Source organism: Cyprinus carpio, chromosome B6, assembly GCF_018340385.1.
Source record: "Cyprinus carpio isolate SPL01 chromosome B6, ASM1834038v1, whole genome shotgun sequence".
Lineage (NCBI taxonomy): Eukaryota > Metazoa > Chordata > Actinopteri > Cypriniformes > Cyprinidae > Cyprinus > Cyprinus carpio.
In genome coordinates this window covers 27,470,789-27,492,811 of record NC_056602.1, presented here as the reverse complement: position 1 = coordinate 27,492,811, position 22,023 = coordinate 27,470,789, and the positions used below count along the sequence as shown (strand labels likewise).

At 33.8% G+C, this 22,023-nt stretch overlaps 1 protein-coding gene across 1 annotated transcript in view; it reads left to right on the top strand.

Annotated features, from left to right (window-relative positions):
• The window catches only part of LOC109092019 (voltage-dependent calcium channel subunit alpha-2/delta-2-like), a 213,912-nt gene that overhangs the window by 49,110 nt on the left and 142,779 nt on the right, over positions 1-22,023 (top strand). The window contains exon 3 of the mRNA XM_042726581.1: positions 14,470-14,586. Within this exon, the coding sequence (XP_042582515.1) occupies positions 14,470-14,586 (117 nt within the window). The remainder of the gene's footprint in view (positions 1-14,469; positions 14,587-22,023) is intronic.

The window sequence follows — 22,023 nt, the reverse complement described above, 5'->3', positions numbered from 1 at the left end:
CAAACATTTAATTGCTTCTGAATACAATGAACAAAAATCAGCCAGCTACATAAAACTGGACTCGATTAAGAGCTGTTTGTGTGCAAAATAGAGCTGCATGATTCTGGATAAATAAATAATAATAATAATTATTATTATTAATATTATTTTATAATGGATGTTGTAGTTCTTTCACAATTCTGAAGAAAAAATATTAGACAACTAAACAAAATCTCTTGGAATTTATGAAGGGAATGATTCAATGACTCACTCAAGATTGACTTGTTTCTTCACTTTGAATGAATCTCTTGAATGAATGATTCAAAGACAAATACATTTTTAACAGCCCCTTTTCACCACCTAAAAAAAGATGCACATAAAAAGAACTGATCAGTGGAATTGAAATAGAAATTTAACAAGAAGTGTCCGATTCCTTAAGTATCTGATTCTGGAATTGATTTTCAATGCCCAAACCTAGTATTATATCATTATATAATGTTAAAAACAATATTTACAGTGGAGCTTGAAACATTACTGACATTGAATGTCTTCCATCTGTCTAAATTTGCTTATTATTTTAATGAATATAACAACAGCAGTATATTAAACAGAATATTATTAAAGTCAACATGACGTCAACATTGATAATAAAAATGTAAAATAAACAAAACATTTTTTAAATAATTGTTTAACAAATAGTTCAATTTAAATAAAAAATTATAATCAAATATGTAATGAATAAATTATAAAATAATTTTATATATAAATGAATAAATCTAAAATGAAAATTTTAAATAAAATGCTTACTAAAAAATTAATATTATTTTTGTTTGCCTACATGTCATGTAGCGGTTAACCAACATGAGAGAACTGTGAACATGAATATCTGCTTGAAGGTTTTAAATTAATATTGAAATAATTTAAAAACAATTATTTAAATATTACCTTAAAACCTTAAACTAGATATTTTAGGTAACATGTTTGTCTCATAAAGTTTGTGAATCACCAACAGAATTTCGTTTCATGTTGTCTTTAAATGAATCAGGCATGATTGAGCAAACTTTTATGCTAGTAGAGAGAAAGAAAGAGTGATTGAGAAGTAGAGGGTAAAAGATATACAGAACAGGAAGTGATGCACACGCAGTCCCCTCTATCAGCAAGTTAATAAAGAGCTGACGTTCATATCTGTCTTAAAGACTGATACCATAAAGAGATGAGGAAGAAGAGATAGATAGAGGCTTTTTTTCCTCACTGAGAAGCGTGTGGCGTCTCCATCTCTCATATCCGCTCTTCTGACCATGACTGTGTGCTATTTTACAGCTGATGGTGTGTACTTTTAGGGTGTTGTGTGAATGTCTGAAATAATGAGCAATAAGCAGATCAACTGTATTTGAGTAGTGAATTGAAGCTGCTGCATTGGTGCTTAGCATCGACACACTCATCTAATACACCATCTGTTCAAACGGTCAGTTTTCCTCATAAACAGTGACACGAGCCAGCAGTTAATGTGATGTCTTTCAGAGTTTGGCTCATTCAGACACATCATCGCTGAAAGCAGTTGTGATTTATTGCCATTCCTGCCACAGGGTCCAGCCAGAGACTAGCACGAATTTACATGCAGGTTTAGCTTCAGGCACTTTTATTTCCCAAGAGTTGATTTTTATTAAAACAGTAGATAACAACTTTTTCCTTTTGCTATATGAAGGTCACATCAAAACTTTCTTGGATTTTTTCAACTCTCTCTTTTTTTTTTTTTTTTTTTTTTCAAATGCCTATTATATTTTGACTCTTTGTTTTACTATTGTCTCAGTGTCAGTATTTAAAATGTAAAAATCAATAATAATACTATAAATTATGGTATTTTTTTTAAACTATGAGGATTTAAATAAAAATGTATCCTTTATTTAGAAATCAAGTCATTAAATAAACAATCCAATATTTTGTGAAAATAAATTACTTGTTTAGCTGTGGCATCATTTCCACTGCAATTTTGTCCCTTAATAATGTTAATGGGTCAGTTTCACTGTAGGGTGCCTTTTGGTGTCCTGTACATAAATAACTCATTCGCCATGATAACTTAACATAAAAATGACTATGAAAGGGGGCGGGGTATATCAGTGTGATTGAGGATGTAATTATATTATTTATTATAATTTTTTTTTTTTTTAATAACCCTGTTTAGGAAAGGGACATCATACCTTTTAGAAAATATAATTAACATCTTAATTTTACAATGAAAACATATTTAACAGTAATATAATTGTCCATGACAGGGTGGACATATCTTATGGTTTATGCTTTGAATAATGGCCTATAATTATCTAAAAAAAAATGTGTGGGAGCTCAGCTAATGTTTCTATAGTACTTGAGTGTCTACTATTTATGATATGACATAAAGTGAATAGGAAATTAAAACCAAACTTTTTGAGTATTGTGAGGGTTGAAAGGCTCTCTATGGTGATATTGACCCTAATGTGTTAACAATGTTAATTTGAGTAAAGTTAGTGTACTTGTTTATCAAGTACATAGTTTTAATACGATTTAATTTAATATTCAGGTACATACTCATGAGACATGATATGAACAAAAAAAACAAAAAACAAAAAAACAAATAGAGTTAAAGTCGTTCATGTGGTAAATATCACTTGTGAACAGGTTTTAATGAAATTTATAAAATTTGCAAAAAATATTGTTTGGGTTTATTTAGGATGTAATTTTAGTGTTATAGCCTTGGCATTTGAATAAGTACAATTTGAATGTAAAATATTGCAGAAATGAAAAATGTGTATGTATGACGCAATGTTAATCATTTAGGATGCATTAAATAAACCACTGAGAGTGTAAAAAGTGAGAATTTATTTCCACAAGGGAGTTTGTCTTCTCTTTAGAGTAAATAAAGGCCAAATGTCTTCATAGTTAAAGAAACACAGAGCTTCTGTATGCTGGTCTCTGCAAAACTTGTTAACCAAGGATGTTGTGCTGTTGAAGCTAGTTAGACTGCTGTATAAAATGTCCCTATTTCCTGTCAGATATCGCTGGATAGATGACAAATAACATCTGTTTCTGTGACAGCCGAAGAGAATCTGCCTGTCAGTCATTTTGAGCGTTCAGATTTCATTCCTCAGTGTGCATCTGTAATCTTTCATCAGACTTGCTCCGCCTCTCAAACGACTTTCCTTTTCAGCTGATGTCATCACGACCTCTTATTTTTTAGCCCCTCCCCTTCAACCACCTGTCATATTGACACCATCCTGTTCAATAAAAGTCCAGTTGAATGTCCTTTTATGGAAGTAAATATGTTTGAACAGCATTTTATTTTGACTTAAATTATGCAATTTTAAAACTATGAGGGTTTAAATAAAGATAAACATTATGTCCATTTCAGTATTTTGTGAAACTAATTTGGTTGTTCAGCTGTAGCATCGTTTTCACTACAGTTTTGCTGCTTAATGTTTTCACATAAGTTAGTCTGCTTGTTTATTTTTGATTTCAGATCTAAAGTCAGATTTCATTTCTCAATGTGTGTCTGTGATCTTTCATCAAACGTGCTCCGCCTCTCAAATGACTTTCCTTTTCAGCTGATGTCATCAAGCCCTCTTATTTTTAGCTCCTCCCCTTCAACCACCTGTTATATTGAGACCATGCAGTTCAATAAAGTTGTGTTGTGGAAGTAAAATGGTTTGAATGGCATTTTATGTTGTCTTAAGGACACAGCATTCAAAACACAACATGATAAAAACAGCAGCCACAACTGTCTTCTCACAACAAACGTCCATCTCTCTTTCTCCCGATCTCGAGTTCCCCGCCTGCTCTTATCCTGCTTGATCTATAGACCTCCTTTTCTATTAGTCTGTTGTCTCCAGCCTCTGCGGGAGTAGCGCTCACGTTATGTATGTTTCTTGTCACTCAAGTCCCTTAGTCCTTTCCGTCTCGCCACATCTGTATCGAATCTCTCCGTTTGAATCTCTGGAGGCCATATCTTTTTCTTCCATTGACTGCTTGCCTTTAGCATTGTCTGACTCAGAGTTTTGCCATCTCTCTCACTCTCTCTCTCTGTTTTATTGAACTGTTCCTGTGCCTGGCGGGATGCGTGCGCTGTCTGCTTGGCGGAGTCCACTAATATTCCTTAATGACGCAGCATCTGTCTCTGTCAACAGTCCGCCTTCATGGGCTGATAAGCGGAGCCGTTTTTCTCTCCGACGCGAGCCAGTTACGTAAAAAAAAAAACCTCAAACAAATCTTTTTGCAATAAAAAAATAAGACACAAGGTCAAATTGAAACACTTTTGCTGCTTTGTCTGTAGTGTTTGAAAAGGGAAAATGGTATAAAACCAATATTAATGAGTATGTGAACTTAGTTTATTATTATTAGCTAACAATATAATTTCTCTATTCTTAAATATTTTGATGGAAATTTAACAAATATTAGGTATATTATAAAAAATAATGTATAGGTACATACAAATATATGCATACATACAATACATATACTGTATATAAATATTAATATTTCTAAACTTCATAAAAAGATAAAGTCTTAGTCAAATACTAATACATGAAATTTGTGTGTCTGTGTCATTTTTATGTTATAAATTTATAAAATAATTTTTAGAATTTTTAGTTATATTTTTATTTCTATATATTTAAATACATAAATATATACAAACACAAATAATAAACACCCAAAAATTATAAATAAAAAATTAATAAAAAACATATAAAAATACATATACAGTTGCAATCAGAAATATTCAACCCCCAAAGAGTTTTAAGGACTTATGAATAAAAATCTTTTCAAAGTGCGGGATTCTGCTTTGGATGACTTCTTTATGAGTTAAGTGTTGCATAAAATCAACACAAAAAATGTATGATGTAGTATTTGTGCGTAACAGTATATTTTGTTAAGATAGCCATGTAACAATTATTCAACCCCTATATAATATTGTTATTTTTAAAGCTTTCTGACAGTTTTTATGGCCTGAAGTGGAGCTGAAACATCATTAAGCCTTTGGGAACTCAATAACGATCCTTCCTTTGCTTCAGCTGTGATGCATATATAAACCCCAACCATGAAGGTTTTCAAGGTGAGTTGCAATCATAGGAAAGACAAAGGAGCTTCCACAAGAGCTGAGAGAGGAGATTATTTCATCACATCTGAAGGGCCTTGGGTATAAGAAGATTTCCAAAATATTTAACATTCTAAGAGACACCATTGGGAGCATTATAAGTAAGTTTAAAACTTATGGAACAGCTGCAAACCTGCCTGGCCGTGGAAGAAAGCCCACAATTTCATCAAGGGCCCTTAGCAACTTAGTCAGGACAGCTAAGAAAACCCCCTGTGTGACTGCAAGACAGCTACAGGATGACCTGATGAAGGCTGGTACAAGTTCTTCAGTGGCAGCTATAAGACGTGCACTGAATAAGCAAGGACTTCATGGCCGGACCCCAAGACGCACTCCACTCTTGACCTCAAGGAACATCAGGAGTCGACTAGAATATGCCAGGAGGAATTTGGATAAAACTACAGAGTTCTGGGAGACAGTTCTATGGACTGATGAAACAAAACTGGAACTATTTGGACATATGGACCAGCGGTACGTCTGGCGTGCACAAGGTCAGGCTTATGACCAAAAGAATACCATCCCCACGGTCAAGCATGGAGGTGGGTCATTGATGATGTGGGGCTGTTTCTCTGCGGCAGGAACTTGCAATCTTGATCATGTACCTGGCATCATGGATTCCCAGAAATACAAGGTCATTTTAAAGAAGAACGTGATGCCTTCTGTTGACAAATTAAACCTTGGTGATCATTGGATCTTCCAGCAAGACAATGATCCCAAGCACACCTCCAAATCAACTAAAGCTTGGTTGGAGAAAAGATGCTGGAGGATCCTGGAGTGGCCTTCGCAGTCACCAGATTTAAATCCAATTGAAAATCTTTAGTGGGATTTGAAGAAGGCAGTTGCAGCACGGAAGCCATCAAACATCACTGAGTTACAGACTTTTGCACGTGAAGAATGGGCAAAGATTCCAATCGAGAAGTGTAAGAAGCTTGTCAGCACTTATCGAAACCGTTTGTTAGAAGTTATAAAAAATAAAGGACACTCCACAAGATACTGAAGCTGGGGGTTGAATAATACTGCACATGCTTGTGTTACAAGAGTTACAACTTTCATTTGAACTTCAAAGTTAAGTCAACTTCTGTTGTCAAAATAACTCGTATGTATCAATAAAAATTTTTTTATTCTTTCACAAGGTTTTTTTTTTTCCATTGATTTTCATTATCTTTTATCAACATCACTATAATGTCTTTTGATGTGAGGGGGTTGAATATTTCTGATTGCAACTGTATATATATATATATATATATATATATATAGTGTGTGGGTATATTATTTTATATGTATATTATGAAATAAAGAATGTATTTAAGTATATAAGAAAGAAATAACACATTATATAAAATAACATTTGAAATTTTTCTTAAATAGTTACATACAAATTATTTGTATAATGTATATGATTATTTATTTATGAATATATTTAAGAATGAAATTATATGTTGTGTTCCTTTAAGTAAATCATTAAAAAAAATACAATATTCAATGCAATTTGCAGTAGTACAGTATAGGCATGTAATTGTCTTGATAATTTCTTTCTTTCTGTCTTTCTTTCTTTCTTTCTTTCTTTCTTTCTTTCTTTCTTTCTTTCTTTCTTTCTTTCTTTCTTTGTCTCTCTCATTCTTTCTTTCTCTGTGTCTGCATTTTGTGTCTTGATCTCAGACCATATTTGAGCTTTTCCCTTATTCTCTTTCTCTTGCACCATCTGTGTGTTTATACTAACACAGTCTCAGTTTGGCATACTGTGACTCGTCTCTTCACTAATGAGACACTGTGTGTTTTGTTTCTGTCCTGTTATTGGAGATCACACTAGTTTGTCTTGTGTGTGTTTGTTTGAGAGTGTCATTATGTACTTATGTGTGTGTGATGTGTGACTGCCAATGGGAGCATATTGAATTGGACGGGCTCTTGCTCGCTCTGGTTCAGTGTAGTGAGTGTGTTTGGCCCAGTTCATCTAGATCTCTTGGCCCGACCCAGACAGCAGACCCTCCTGCCTGCTGTTCCTTCTTCCTCCATCTCAACACACACACACGCATACACACACAGTCTAAAGTATATTATTTTCTCCACGTTTTGACCTAATTTCTTCTCTTGAAAGCTAAAGTCCATGAGTCACTCCAGCATTTCACACTTTACTGAATACAAATGTTTACAGATTAAATTTAAACCTGTTTTGTTAATAATCGCCTACTGCATCTCAATAAGGGAGGTTTAGCACTCGCTGTGTATCTAAATGTTGTTTTTCTTTTCCTTTGAACATATCGAGGGCATTTAAAATCCAAAAATTAAAAATAAAAAAGATTATTTATTGGTTCTAGTCACTTTGCTTTGCCTTATAAAACGTAGCCTACATAAAATTTAAATGTTATATAAATATAAATTCAACCATACAGTATATGTTTTTCTTTTTTCTTTTTAGTACTGAACTGTATAAATAATTAAAAAGTAAGTAACTAACTAAATGTGTCATCAAAGGCTTATTAATGCTTGATTTAAAAAAAAAAATGAAAACCCAGCCTAAATGTCTTTATTTATTCTCTGTTTGTTTGGGTGTGTTGAATGAGGAAGTAAAGGAAAAGCAGAAATGTGTCAAACATACATCCAATATAACCAATTGTTTAATATATATTCAGTATTTTTGATTTGTTTAATACTTTCTGGTTTAGGTGCTTCCAAACTCTTCACAAAATTGATCTGATTTTGTCTTTTTAATGCTGTTATTAACCTTCCTGGCATTTAGGGGGCAGTATTTGTGTTCTGACAGAAATGCATTATGTATAAGTCTTCATCACATCCTTAGACAGAAAGTAAACCATGAACATTTTTATAATTTGTGTGTGTGTGTGTGTGTGTGTGTGTGTGTACTGAATTTAAATTGGAACTGTGTTCTTGTTTTATGAGATTAGTATCTGGCATAACTGTGTGTATTTTATATCAAACACGCTAATGACTTTTTCAAGGGCTTTATAATTGTATTCCAAAAATAAAAAGTATCACAGTTTTAAAACTAGGTTACGCTAATGTCCCTTCCCTCTCCAGTCGCCAGCCCATTCCATGCAATGGTTTCTCACAGACGCCTATTCTGTCCCAGTTCACTCAAGTTGACGTAAAACAGTGCCTGTGTTTTAGCCATTATCTGGTAACAGAGGAACGTACAGCTTCAGACGCGGTGTTAGAGGCCAGAGCCCTTACTAAAGCCCCCGCCAGCTGTGGGTGTGTGTGTGTTTGTGTGAACGGATCACTCTTTTTAGGGAGATTGCTATTGGCTTTTTGCCTAGTCCTCAGTTTGACATAGATGGATTTGTGGGTAATGGAGTCCCTGGGGTGGAGGGGATAAGTGGGCGTCCCAGGGGGTCAGATTACGGTGGACGGCACGATGGTGTGGTGAGTCAGACCTGCTGTGTGTAAATCACTGCTGAAAAGTGCTGACATTAGGAACAATGCGGACCCATAAGTCCACATCAGATTGTGTCCTGCACTCTTTTTCACTTAGTTTAATTTAATTAAATTAATGTTGACTGTTTTTTAAAGCAACAAACATTAATGTTTGGATAAATGTCTATGCAGTATTTTACCTTTTTTTTTTTTTTATGTGTGTGGTTATATGAAATATATAACCACCTATAAATATTTTGGAATATTTAAATTATGTTGGAACTTTAAAAGTGTTATTTGGCAACTGGAGGATGAGTCATTGCGTTGAAATTGTTTACATTTTTTTTAATGTATATATGCTGTCTTATGAGTATGTGATGTGTATATGCTACTGTGCTGCCAGTCTTGGCCAGGACACTCCTATGAAAGAGATTTTTAATATCAGAGAAATAAATGTTATAATTGAATAAGCACATTAAATAATTAAATATGCATCAAATATAGAGCTGAAACAACTAATCGATTTAATCGATTAAAATCGATTATTAAAATAGTTGTCAACTAATTTAGTAATCGATTCGTTGCTAAATAATTTTTATTTGCCGTAAGCTGCTCATTTCGTGCATATTTTAAATCTGCGGTGACCAAAGTGTGGCAGTAATGAGCCACCGGAGGTTTTACTCAGCCAGTACAGCAGGAGAAGTAGCGACTAGCCAATAGCTGGCCCTCGTTTTATGTCACGTGACGCACAGCGTCTCTGCAGCATTCAGCGTGATGGGTGAGGCAGGCGGCAGTGGAGTAAGCTCGAGAAAGAAAAAAGAAAAAAGCGGAAGATAAAACTAATCGGACGAAGTCATCCAAAGTGTGGGAGCACTTTACTTTGAGCCTTCAAAAAAGAAGAGTAACCTGTAAACTGCGGCAGGAAACATGTCCTCTAAAAAGAGAGCAAGCCTGACTGTTAAGCCCTGAACATTTGGACATGTTTATGGAGTCAATATAATATCACATATATACGCAAAAAAATAAAGTTTTGCAAAAGAAAATAAAGTTTTGCAAACAAAAATTAAAGTATTGAGGAAAATAATTTTGCTTTTTGCAAACAAAAATAAAGAATTGCAAAACATAAATGATACCGCGTGAAAGCAATGATTTTGCAATACATATTTTCCATGATCATATCTACAATTTTATTTGCAACCACTGATTTTATTTTGCGCGTCAGTCTAGTTTGAGCTTGCGCTGCAGTTTTTCCTGTGCGCTTCATTTTTCTGCGCGTCTCGCTTTGTGACACTGTTTTGACGTGGGGGTGGAGTCAAGGGGCAGGGGCGTGTACAACATGCCTCCCTGGAAGTGACGTCATCGGCCCGAGACGCAGCTCACTGATCCAGGTACTGTCATGATGAGCAGATGCATGCGAGTGGATCGCTTCCTTTTATTCACTAGCATTAAAACATGCATGATTTCGTTTTATTAACTTTATTAAACAAATGTATATGTGTATTAGCAGCGTTTGCTCAAGTTAAAGAAGTTGTTACCATGCACATCTGTTGTTTATTTCTCTCGATGTGCACTCTTTTACTGGCATAAAGTTGGCTTGACGTTGGACGTGTCGATATTCGCAAATCTAGGGACCGTCTCTAAAGTTACATGCGAAACTACTATACACTTCTCTAACGTCAAAAGCATGCAAGGAGAATGACTAACAGTCATGAAAACAACTGTTAACTGTTCATCCAGGTGTCAACTATAATGCACACCCTTTTATATTTTTTGAAAATTATTAAAAATAAACTGTAAATCATATGTAAAAATATTGCTACTTTTCATTACACTTTTCATTAAAGTGCACTTTAGAGGATGAATTTAACAATAACCCTATAATAATAAATACTAGAATTATAAATGAATAATTCGCTAGTTTCATTTGTAAATGAAAACACTAATTTAACAAAGAACGTTAATTAGGTAAGCAATACACGAATTAAAAGGGGAAATAAGCATAACAATAAACATAAAAATATAGCCCTATTTAATATAATATTATTATCATTTATTATATATGTTTAGCCTATATGAATAAATGAATGATGCATTTATATAGCGTTTTATAATGTATTGTTGTACACCCAATTCGCTGTACGATCATGTGGGGGATCTCTCCTCAACCACCAGCAGTGTGCAGCATCCACTTGGATATATATATATATATATAATGATAAAAATAATAAAAGCCTTATATGCACATATATTACATAAAAAAGACACGATCAACGGACAGTGGGATGGATAAAAATATTTGATCAATCTCTGATAATCTCAGGTTGCTATGGTCACGCGGGTTTGTTTAAGCATTAAACTCGTGGCAAAATTAAACCAAAAAGATTCGAGCTTCATTTTTTTTTTTATCTTACAATGACAGTCATTTATTAATTTATGCCAGGAGTTATGTAAATGAAAAACGAAGTCGAGATCGATATAAAACTTGAGTCGTAGACCTCTTTAATGATGTACGTTATAGTTTATGAAGTGAATTGCATAATTTTACATTAAAACTAGCAGTAACTCTGAACTAATGTGAACAAAGAACGCTTCTGTGCGCTGGCGTCCTCCCACAGGTTAGATCTTAAACAAACACTGTTAATACACATGCAGTTAACCAAATGAAACAATACACATTTAATGCTATAAAAGTGTGTGACTGGCATAAAGTTGGCTTGACGTTGGACGTTCGATATTCACAAATCTAGGGACCGTCTCTAAAGTTACATGCGAAACTACTATACACTTCTCTAACGTCAATAGCATGCAAGGAGAATGACTAACAGTCATGAAAACAACTGTTAACTGTTTATCCAGGTGTCAACTATAATGCACACCTTTTATATTTTTTTGATAATTATTAAAATAAACTGTAAATCAAATGTAAAAATATTGCTACTGTTTATTACCGAATGGGCTCAAATTTAAAATATGCCATAATTTGAAGCTCAATAGCATTTGAACAGAATGACTCAATTTCATAAAACATACTATAAAGTGTTCATCTAGGTGTCAACTATAATGCACACCATTCATATTTTTCATAATTATTCAAGTAAACTGTAAATCATATGTAAAATATTGCTACTTTTCATTACCGAATGCACTTAAATACAAATTTAAGCTCAATAGCATTTGAACAGAATGACTCACTTTCATAAAACATACTGTAAAGTGTTCATCTTCGTGTCAACTATAATACACACCGTTCATATTTTTCATAATTATTCAAATAAACTGTAAATCATATGTAAAATATTGCTATTTTTCATTTGAGCTTTTTGAGCTTTAAATTAGTGTTTACGTCCATTTGGTAATGAAAAAAGTAGCAATATTTTACATATGATTTACAGTTTATTTTAATAATTATCAAAAAATATAAAAGGTGTGCATTATAGTTGACACCTGGATGAACAGTTAACAGTGTTTTCATGACTGTTAGTCATTCTCCTTGCATGCTATTGACGTTAGAGAAGTGTATAGTAGTTTCGCATGTAACTTTAGAGACGGTCCCTAGATTTGCGAATATCGAACGTCCAACGTCAAGCCAACTTTATGCCAGTAAAAGAGCGCACATCGAGAGAAATAAACAACAGATGTGCATGGTAACAACTTCTTTAACTTGAGCAAACGCTGCTAATACACATATACATTTGTTAATAAAGTTAATAAAACGAAACCATGCATGTTTTAATGCTAGTGAATAAAAGGAAGCGATCCACTCGCATGCATCTGCTCATCATGACAGTACCTGGATCAGTGAGATGCGTCTCGGGCAGATGACGTCACTTCCAGGGAGGCATGTTGTACACGCCCCTGCCCCTTAACTCCACCCCCACGTCAAAACAGTGTCACAAAGCGAGACGCGCAGAAAAATGAAGCGCACAGGAAAAAAACTGCAGCGCAAGCTCAAACTAGACTGACGCGCAAAATAAAATCAGTGTTGCAAATAAAATTGTAGATTATGACCATGGAAAATATGTGTATTGCAAAATCATTGCTTTCGCGCGGTATCATTTATGTTTTTTGCAATTCTTTATTTTTGTTTGCAAAAAGCAAAATTATTTTCCTCAATACTTTAATTTTTGTTTGCAAAACTTTATTTTCCTTTGCAAAACTTTATTTTTTTGCGTATATATGTGATATTATATTGACTCCATACATGTTGACCTTTTTGCACTGCAATGCAAAGTTTTTCTCAAATAATGAGTGAATAGTGTTCTGCCTCATTTCCCACAGGTAGTCGAATTCCTGTCAGTTCAGGCATAAGCTGTTTTGTTAACATTTTATCGCTTTATTACATTTTTAATTTTGCACTGTTTATAAGGACCACTACATATTTAAATGTGTGCAAAGACTTATTTGTGGAGATTCTGCAGTACATGTTGTTTGCAAATGTTTAGTCGTAAAAAGCTGATAACATTGCTTTTTAACAATTAACATTTAAAGCTTTGTCGTTTACCAGTTCATAATTCAGTCTTGCAGCCTAATTATGACTAAATGAGAGAGGTTAGTGTTTAAATGTATTTGAAATTCTCTTTTTTCTAAGTATTCACTGCTCTTTTTCACACAGCAGGTTTTTTTTTGTGTGTCCAATTTTTTTCTGGACAACCTTCTGATGGATTTTACTTTAAATTTTATTTTAAATTGTGAGTTACATTCAGGTTTCATGCCATTGGCACTTTATTCGAAGGATTGTTTACAATTTTCACAGCATAAGCTATAAAGCTGTTTCCCAGGTATAAGCTGTGTGTTTACAGGAAAAAATATATAAAATGCAATTTACTGTAATTTTTATTCTGTTTTATTCTTATTTCTTCGTGAAAATATGTTCTGAAAGATTCCTTAATAAGCTTTGTTCGGGATGTTAAACTACTATAGGAGCCCTAAGGACTGCCGTGGTGAAACCATTATTTGAAATCTCCTTGTGAAATTTGCTAGAGTATGTATGGGTCAGTGTTTTGATTGCAGAAGAGTTCGACAAAGGATAACACATAATAAAACACAACTCCAGGTATGTTTTTGATGAGGATAATGACAATGCAAAATGGTTAAAATCTCTAAAAAGTCTATGTTGAATGATAAAGACCCTTTGTTAATAATTTACTTGGGGGGAAAATGGGCAAAACTAAAATATAAGTACATAAACCGATTCATCGATTAATCGTAAAAATAATCGACCGATTAATCGATTATCAAAATAATCGTTAGTTGCAGCCCTAATCAAATACCTATATATTAGATAGAACATATTATATTAATATATTAATAATCAGATGTTCATATATGATAAACAGTGTTTTACTTGTTTTCCTATATATTAATATTTAGTATAATATTAAATAGTATATATAATATGTAAAAAATATATTAACTAATCTATCTAAATGAACAATATATAAATAAAGCATACTTATATATACATATATATATATATATATATATATATATAGAATGTTTTACATATATTAATGTTTATTTGTAATATTAAATATTGTGTATGTACATTTATATAAATATGAATGTCTAATTGCATTAATTATAAAATATAAGATATATTTAAATATACAGTATATAAAATAATTAGCTAAACAATTATGACATGCATGAAATGCAACACAACATGAATAGTGTAATGATTTTAGTCTTCTTTTTACTTGACAATTAATTTTCTTAGAATGTACCAGTAGACTAGTTTTATGTTTGCTCAACTTACTGGAACATATTAACTAAGATGCTACTATTTTTAAGAGCTCATTAAAATGGTGATAAATGTTTTGAAATGGTATGTTTATATATTTAAGAAATTCAACCTTTTACTTATTGTATTTTTTTTTTCTAAATATTGAATTTCATATATAAAATATGTTTTGAGGTGCAAAATTCTGTCATTTTTGATATGTTTGATCACAAAGGAAATCGCTGCGTGCCTGACCTTTGACCTTTGTCTCCCACAGATTTATATTGACAAGAGAAATCATTTTGGTGTGGAGCGAAATACACCAAAGCAGCTGGTGGAGAAGGTGTCAGGAGACATCGCCAAACTGCTCAACAGGAAACGCAAAGCTCTGGAGGTGAGCAGCTCTAACAATTGCTCTCTCCCCGCAGGAAGTCGAGCCGTTGATAATCGTGGTGTAAAACTCTTATCTGTTGCATTAAAAGGGGGAATCGATCCACTGTCTCTTTTAATCAGAAAAAAATTAGATTCCTAAAAAAAATATTATCAATGCCCACTGTTCTCTATTAGCCTGCTTAACTAAGCAGGTAATGAGTTTGTCTTCCTCCAATCTGCTCCCTCTTCAAATCCACAGGACACGACACAGCGACACATAAGATGAATTCAGGGATGAACGGAGCATCACATTTACACATTTCCATAAGAAATGCTATGGTACTACCGTGTTTGCACCACGGTATTCTTTGAAGATCTTGAAGTGCCTTTCGCTGTGTTGGTTTGAGTCTTTTAGTGGCTGATTAAAACGCATGTGACAATTACAGCTGAAAAATGAGTGTTTATTAAGCTTCAGAAATGAATCATGTGTTTGGTAAGTAAAGTACTTTAGTACTTTTGACTAAAAGTAGCATATGAACACTGCCTGAGGTCTTTCACTGGTAGACGCTCGGAATTTCTTATCATAAATTGGTGTTCGAGCGAGATTAGCTGAGATTCTCTAATGTGAGTCATGCCATGCAGACACGCAGGAAACTCAAAATGACTGCTTCACATTCTAGTGTGCCACCTCACTGAATGCTCCCTATTTTGTCAGCGACCTTCTAATGCATCCCAACTACACAAATGCTGCTTTGATGGTGCAGATGAGAGTTTTATTTACCTTGCTGAGAATTTGCATCTCTCTGGTTTCTATTTGAGAAGTGGCGTCACCTTTTAAACAGCATTGCAACAATATTAAGGCAGGTAAAAAGGTTAAATAAATGTAACCGATAGAACTCACCATAATTCTCTAGATGAATGATTACATTAATAATGATTGCATTTTAATGCAAATGAGCCATTGTTTAATTGAATATGAACTAATATTCATGCATTTAAATCAATAAATCAATCAATAATAATAACAACAATTTTTTTTAAAGAATAAAATGTTTTATAAAATTAAGCAAATTATATTTTAACAAACCCATCTATAAAACCTTCAGAATATACATAGAAAATATATAATGAAAACTGATTTTAAGAAAACGGCCCCTAAAGATATACATAGTAATTAAAATTTACAGATGCAAATAGATAAAGTGCAATTAAATAAAAACAAAGATTTTGGATGTTTTTATTGCAATAGTCTCAAACACCACATTATGAAAAGCCAAAAAAATCAGTGTTTTGTCTGGATTTGTCAGTCTTCTATCAGACAAGAAGTTGACTGAGAAAGCCAGAGAAAAACAGCAGCAGGAGACGAAGTAATGATGATTAAAAAAAAAAAAATTAGCAGAGTTTATTGAATAATCTTGGATGTATATGTTTCAGTGCTCAGACTTCTTGCCTTAAACCTGTTATTCGACTTCAGCTTCAGTATACTAGCTCAACAATTCTGGCCCATCCCTACCAGCTACTTTTATATTTGCTCTACTAATGAAAAATAGTTTGTTTACGATGTTGCTTGAATTGGAGTTCTGTTTTGAAAACACAATCAAACTATATTTCCCTCGCCATTTTGGATTCATTTCAATGCATTTCGGGATTGGCTTTTCTGTGAATAATGCAAGTGATGCTGATTTAAATGTGCGGCAGAATTAGACATCTGGTAAAGCAATGTAATTTTGATGCCTGCTGAAGAGTGTTGCTCGTTGCCGTCTTGCTAGGTGGCTCACTAGGGTTTGGAACGGCGCCAGTGTTTCAGTGCAAAAGCGGCAGTGCTACGAGTGCTTCCGAGCAGCTTTCTTGACTGAACAGGTAAAGACAGGGCCCACTGCTATCAGGGCCAGCAGTATGATGGCGACTAGACGAACCATCACCCAAAGCCCAGCAGACTCCCGACAACTGAGAGAAAGAGAGCGAACAAGAGAGATGGAGAGAGAGAAAATGGGCCCAGAATGAGAACGGCCCTTCAGGCGTCAGGAAATGCGAGGAAATGAAGTTCTGAAATCATTGATTTCAAAATGAGCTGCAGACGGGAGAAATCGAGAGGAAAGAGTGAGCGATGTAGGATGTAGAACAAGGTAAAGCAAGCTAGAGAGGAACGAGGAGACGTCTTGTAATCTCATGATAAAGAGTTGGAGGGGATGAGTTTTGACAGTGTTTAATAGAAGCACATAGATGGATCATATTAAATCTTGTATTGTGATTTATGGCTGTTCGCACAATTGAATCAGTGTTGGAATATAAACAAATTAGCTAAGATAGTGTAATCTTTCACACATAAAAAAAAATATTTTTTTAAAAGCGTGCACAGAATCAACAGAATTTGGCAAAGCCATACTGAAAAATCATAAGCCATAATTCAAAAGCGTATTAGGGTTTTCTACAATAGTAATTTGCATTTTGCATTTAAGTTTCTAGAGAATAGTTCAGAAGAAATTAATTTCCCGTCTCCAGCAGAAACTGGTCCACACCTGCGTTGACCTGTTTATTCGCACCTGCTTCTTTAGGTCACAGATAATGAGTGTGATAGATAGACCCCGCGCCCCAATTCACGTACTATCTGCCCTAAATAATATCTGAGATTAAGATTAGTGTGTGTTGAAAATAGTTCACCAAAGCTGCCAGGAAGGTTTCATTTTTCCAGCGGCTTTATTAATGAGCAGAAATGCAAGCAAAACGAATGTCTATGTAAATGATTTGTTAATCCATTCTTACATAAACTTTCACAATGGATTATGTTCGTAAACAATTCTTATATAAATATTTCTTTGAATTGGCTCTGTACATTGCCAATTTCTGTGTAAATCATTCAAGAAATCAACTGTTGCATAAAATGTGCACAACCAAATTTTTATGTAATTAGTTGTAAATTGTTACATTGAATTGATTATGTACATAATCAATGTCTGTGTAAATTGTTTGTAAAAATTGTCGCTTTGATTTGGCTTTGTACAAAATTTCTGGGTAAATCATTCATGAAATCACATCAAATCATGTGCATAATAAAATGTAAATTGTCTGTACAGATTGTTTCCTTGAAATTGGCTGTATAAATGGAACTTGTTTCTACATAATCTGTTTGTAAAATCATTCTCACAGAAAACTAATGCACATTAAATTTCTGCATAAATAGTTCAATAGTTCATGCTCAAATAAATTGTCACATTGAGTTTATTAAACGTATAACATATTTCTGTAATACAATTCATTTGTAAATAGTCTCTTTTAAAAGTGGCTGAATTTGAATTGTTTGTCGTTAAATAATTTAATTTATTGCATAGAATTATGTGCATAATAAATCTGCATAATTTCTTAGGTAAATCATTGCTTTTTTATTAGCATTTTTTTACGCCAATTGTTTGCAGAACAGCATAGAATTATGTGCATATTAACTTCTGTTCTTATTCATTCATCAAACATTTCTTAAAAAAATTGTTGCATTGGCTTGATTGTGCACAACCATTTTTTATGTAAACAGATTTCAATTCTTACATAAAAGGTTGCATTCAGTTGTTTCATGAATGAGATCCCTCTGCTCTACTTCTTTCAGACATTTTTTTTGTCTCCCTTGTTTTACTCTAGAGGCTTGAAGTGCATTTAGGTCGGCCATGTTGTCTTGAAACGCTGAGTAGCTTCCTGTCTGGTAGTTTTATGGCTGCATTTAGTAGCATTTTAATGATCTGAGACAGACTCCTCATGAAGGGCTGATGTTGTGCTCGTGGAGAGATGGAACGCCCTGACTGTTTCTGCCCGCGTTTGTGTGTTAGTGTCCCGCTGTGTATTTTTAGAAGCTCTTAAATCTTTATTACTGTGACTGCGGTGCATGTGACTGACAGATGTCAAGGCCGGGCTGGGGAAGCTGTCATGTAAACGAACAGTGTTGCAGCCGTACGGATCACAGCTGAGCTCAGCTTTGTGTCTCTCGACCCTCTCTTTCTCTCTCTCTCTCTTTTATGGATTGCTTACCAAACCAGCTGATACTGCAGAACTGAACCTGTCAATCAAACTCAGCACATGGCATCACTTACATTATGTCACTTACAGGCTTGTGATGTCATATTCTCCTGCTCCTAATACAAACTAATGCAGTCAAGCAGACTAGTAAGCATCATTTCCAACGGCTGGTGGTGTGTGTTATATATGATCTAGATTGTGTATGACCGACCCTGATTAGGACTGTTATGATGAACTGGATCGTATTGACTGGACGTTGCGCAGATGCACCACGTGACCAGGCGAATCGGGCCGTCTTTGCTGTGAAATCCAGTATGACATTGTGGAAGCAGACACACAAGGTTTTGTCGTAGTTTACTGTATTACAGCACACACACTTCATCTTATCGTGATTAGTTTTTTTGGACTGAGGTACCCTGGTGAGCTCTGCTCTGCATCCGTTTAATTGGACGGCCCCACTGATCTTTGTACATGCTAAATTTAGTCCCGTGCTCTCTGCCGCCCCTAAAAATAAACACACAATTAATTACTCCTGCTGTTTCACTAATGAGAGGACGGTTTTGATCGGCCTCATCAGACAGGAAATGCTCAGTAGGGCAACACAGCGCTTTTGTGATTCTGTAGGGGCACATTAATAGGGACGGGCAATGCTTTATATTAACTTTGTTAATTACGGTAACAAACATTACCGTGAAAATAAATAGCCCTGACTCTAAAAAAAAAAAAAAAATACTTCTATATACTACACTACTGGAACAAAAGTTTTTAATGCTTTTGAAAGAAGTCTCTCATTCTCGCCTAGTCTGCTTTTTATTAAAAAAATACAGTGATATTCTGAAATATTACAACTTAAAATAACTTTTCCATTTTTAAAATTGAATTTTGTAATTTTTTTTAGTTGTAGTGTATCACAGTTTCCACAAAAATATGAAGCATCACAACTGTATTCAATATTGATAGTACTAAGAATTTTTTGTTGAGCAGCAAATCAGCATATTAGAATGATTTCTGAAGAATCATGTGACACTAAAGACTGGAGTAATGATGCTTTACAGAAATAACTTACATTTTAAAATATATTCAAGTAGTGGTCGGCCGATATTCGGCCTTTTTAAAAATACCAGTATCGTCCGACAAGTTTTCCTCTTTGGCCGTTGCAGTCAAGGCGGGACTTTTATTTTGATTTATTCACATTGGTCAATATAATCGTTGAACTGCTTCATGTAATTTCATATTAATATATTGATCTATTTAGCAGTATGATATGTTATTTATTGATATGTTAACTCAGTGATTCATGTAAAATCAATGATTTAGTCATGAAAGTCATTATAAAGCATTTCAGAGAGTTATACAGTATATGGTTTATATGGAGTTAGGTTACTCTTTTTTTTTTTTTTTTTTAATTAAACTGAAAATTGATGCAAAGGCCCAAGTTTTCAGCAATGGCAAATTGAGTAAATCTGTTTAGGGTTAATTTGAGATGTATGCTTTAATTTAGGAGGTTTTCTGATTTCTGTTAATCATAGATCCAAATTGGGAATGTGAACTAAGGCTAGAAAAACAGTGCATTCTATCTGTATAAGCTTCCCTAACCGATTATCAGAGGTGTGTAAAACTTCATATCTGCTAGTTGATTACTTATTCTTTAGGAAACCCTGTATAATTAGTCTGTTAACTGGAGTGTTGTTGATTTTTCACAGCATCCATGAACAGACACGGTTCTCTGTGTATTTGATAATTTCAGAGAACAGCAGCATCCCGGCAGATGCTGTATTATTCATCAGTACAGTTGAGTTTGTCATTTGTACAGTTCACCTGACCGTGTGTCATGCTGTGACTCGTGTGGTTTTTCATTCTGGTCATGTCATCGCCCGGTGAGTGATGAATAAAGGGAAGCGTGACCCAAAGTTCACTCTTGTCGGGCCTTTGAGCCGTGTCACAAACATGGCACCCAGAGGGAGCTGGAGAGTGCGATCCAGGCGACAGACAGTCAAGTGGTCTCTGTGAAGACTTGTCAGGTTTGGTCAGCTGGTATTATTGTGCTGGAAGCTCCATCTACTCTAGAAAAGCCTAGATGACTTTGCTAAGATGCTTTCTATTGTTTACTGTAAACATAGTGAATCATTGGCATTAAAATGTGTTCTGGGGTTGAGAGTCAAGATTTAATTTAATATTTTTTTTTCTTTTGAATGCATGAGTTTAAGGAGCTAAAATGCTTTTAAAGTTAATTAAAATATGTTTCATAAATTTTATATATATATATATAAACAATATATATATATATATATATATATATAGTCATTATCATTAGTAGTATTTAAAAATGTATGAAACACAACAAATCCAGAGTTTGTGGAACTGAAATAGTCTAAAAATAGTGTATTTACAAAATATTATTCACAAATTTGTAAGGTAATTCACAAAGTAAGTTTATATAACTCATGACCTAGTTCATGTTGACAAAATATGATTTGCAAATGTACAGTCACAGAATAAGGTTTACAACTGCCAAGCACAATTCATAAATATATGCAGCGAATGTAAATTAAGTTGTGCATTTGCGAAACATATTTTGTCAATATAAATTAGGTTTGTGAATTGGTATTTGCGATTATATTACATTTTATTGTGAAATGTGAATTAGTTTAAGCATTTGTGAATCATATTTTGTAAATGCATTAATTTTAGTAATTTTCTTTTTAGCTTTATATTATTTGTATTTATATATTATTTAGTTTATTATACTGTGATATCTAAGCGATTGCGTACTTTAATATTAAATTAATATTGTATATTATGTAATATTATATGATATACCAGAACATTATTAGTTGTTGTATATTAAATTAATGCACATTTACAAATTATTTGTGAAATATTTTGCAAGATAATAAGAAGTACCATTTCTGTGTGTGCTACAGTATGTATTTTTGTTTGTTAATAAACTATACTTAAAGAAACTAAAAATATGTTTTTTACTTGTATGTTTAGAAAATGTTGACAGATTATTTTCTTTTTCTCTTTTTTGCATTATTTTAAAGGGTTAGTTCATTCAAAAAATGAATCATTTGCAAACCCTCAAGTTGTTCCAAACCTTTGAGTTTTTTTCTTCTGTTGAATAAAAAAGATGATATTTTGAAGATTGCGGGTAACCAAACAATTGCTGGTCCCCATTGACTTCAATACAGAATTTTCATTTTTGGATGAACAGTTTTCCCTCTGAAATTTCCTCTGGAAAGCAAATCTATTTAATTGCCGTTGTGTTTCAAATGGTATAAAATCGTCTTCAAGCTAATGGTAACAAAATATGGAGTTCCTGTTGATCTGTGGTTCAGAAAAACTCCAGGATGTGGAGCAGTACTTGCTTAGTCAGGAGGAGGCGAGTATGACGATGACAGATGGAGGAGTTATATTGAGAAGAAGGCAGTGTTGGGGGCTGCTAATGTATGCAGAA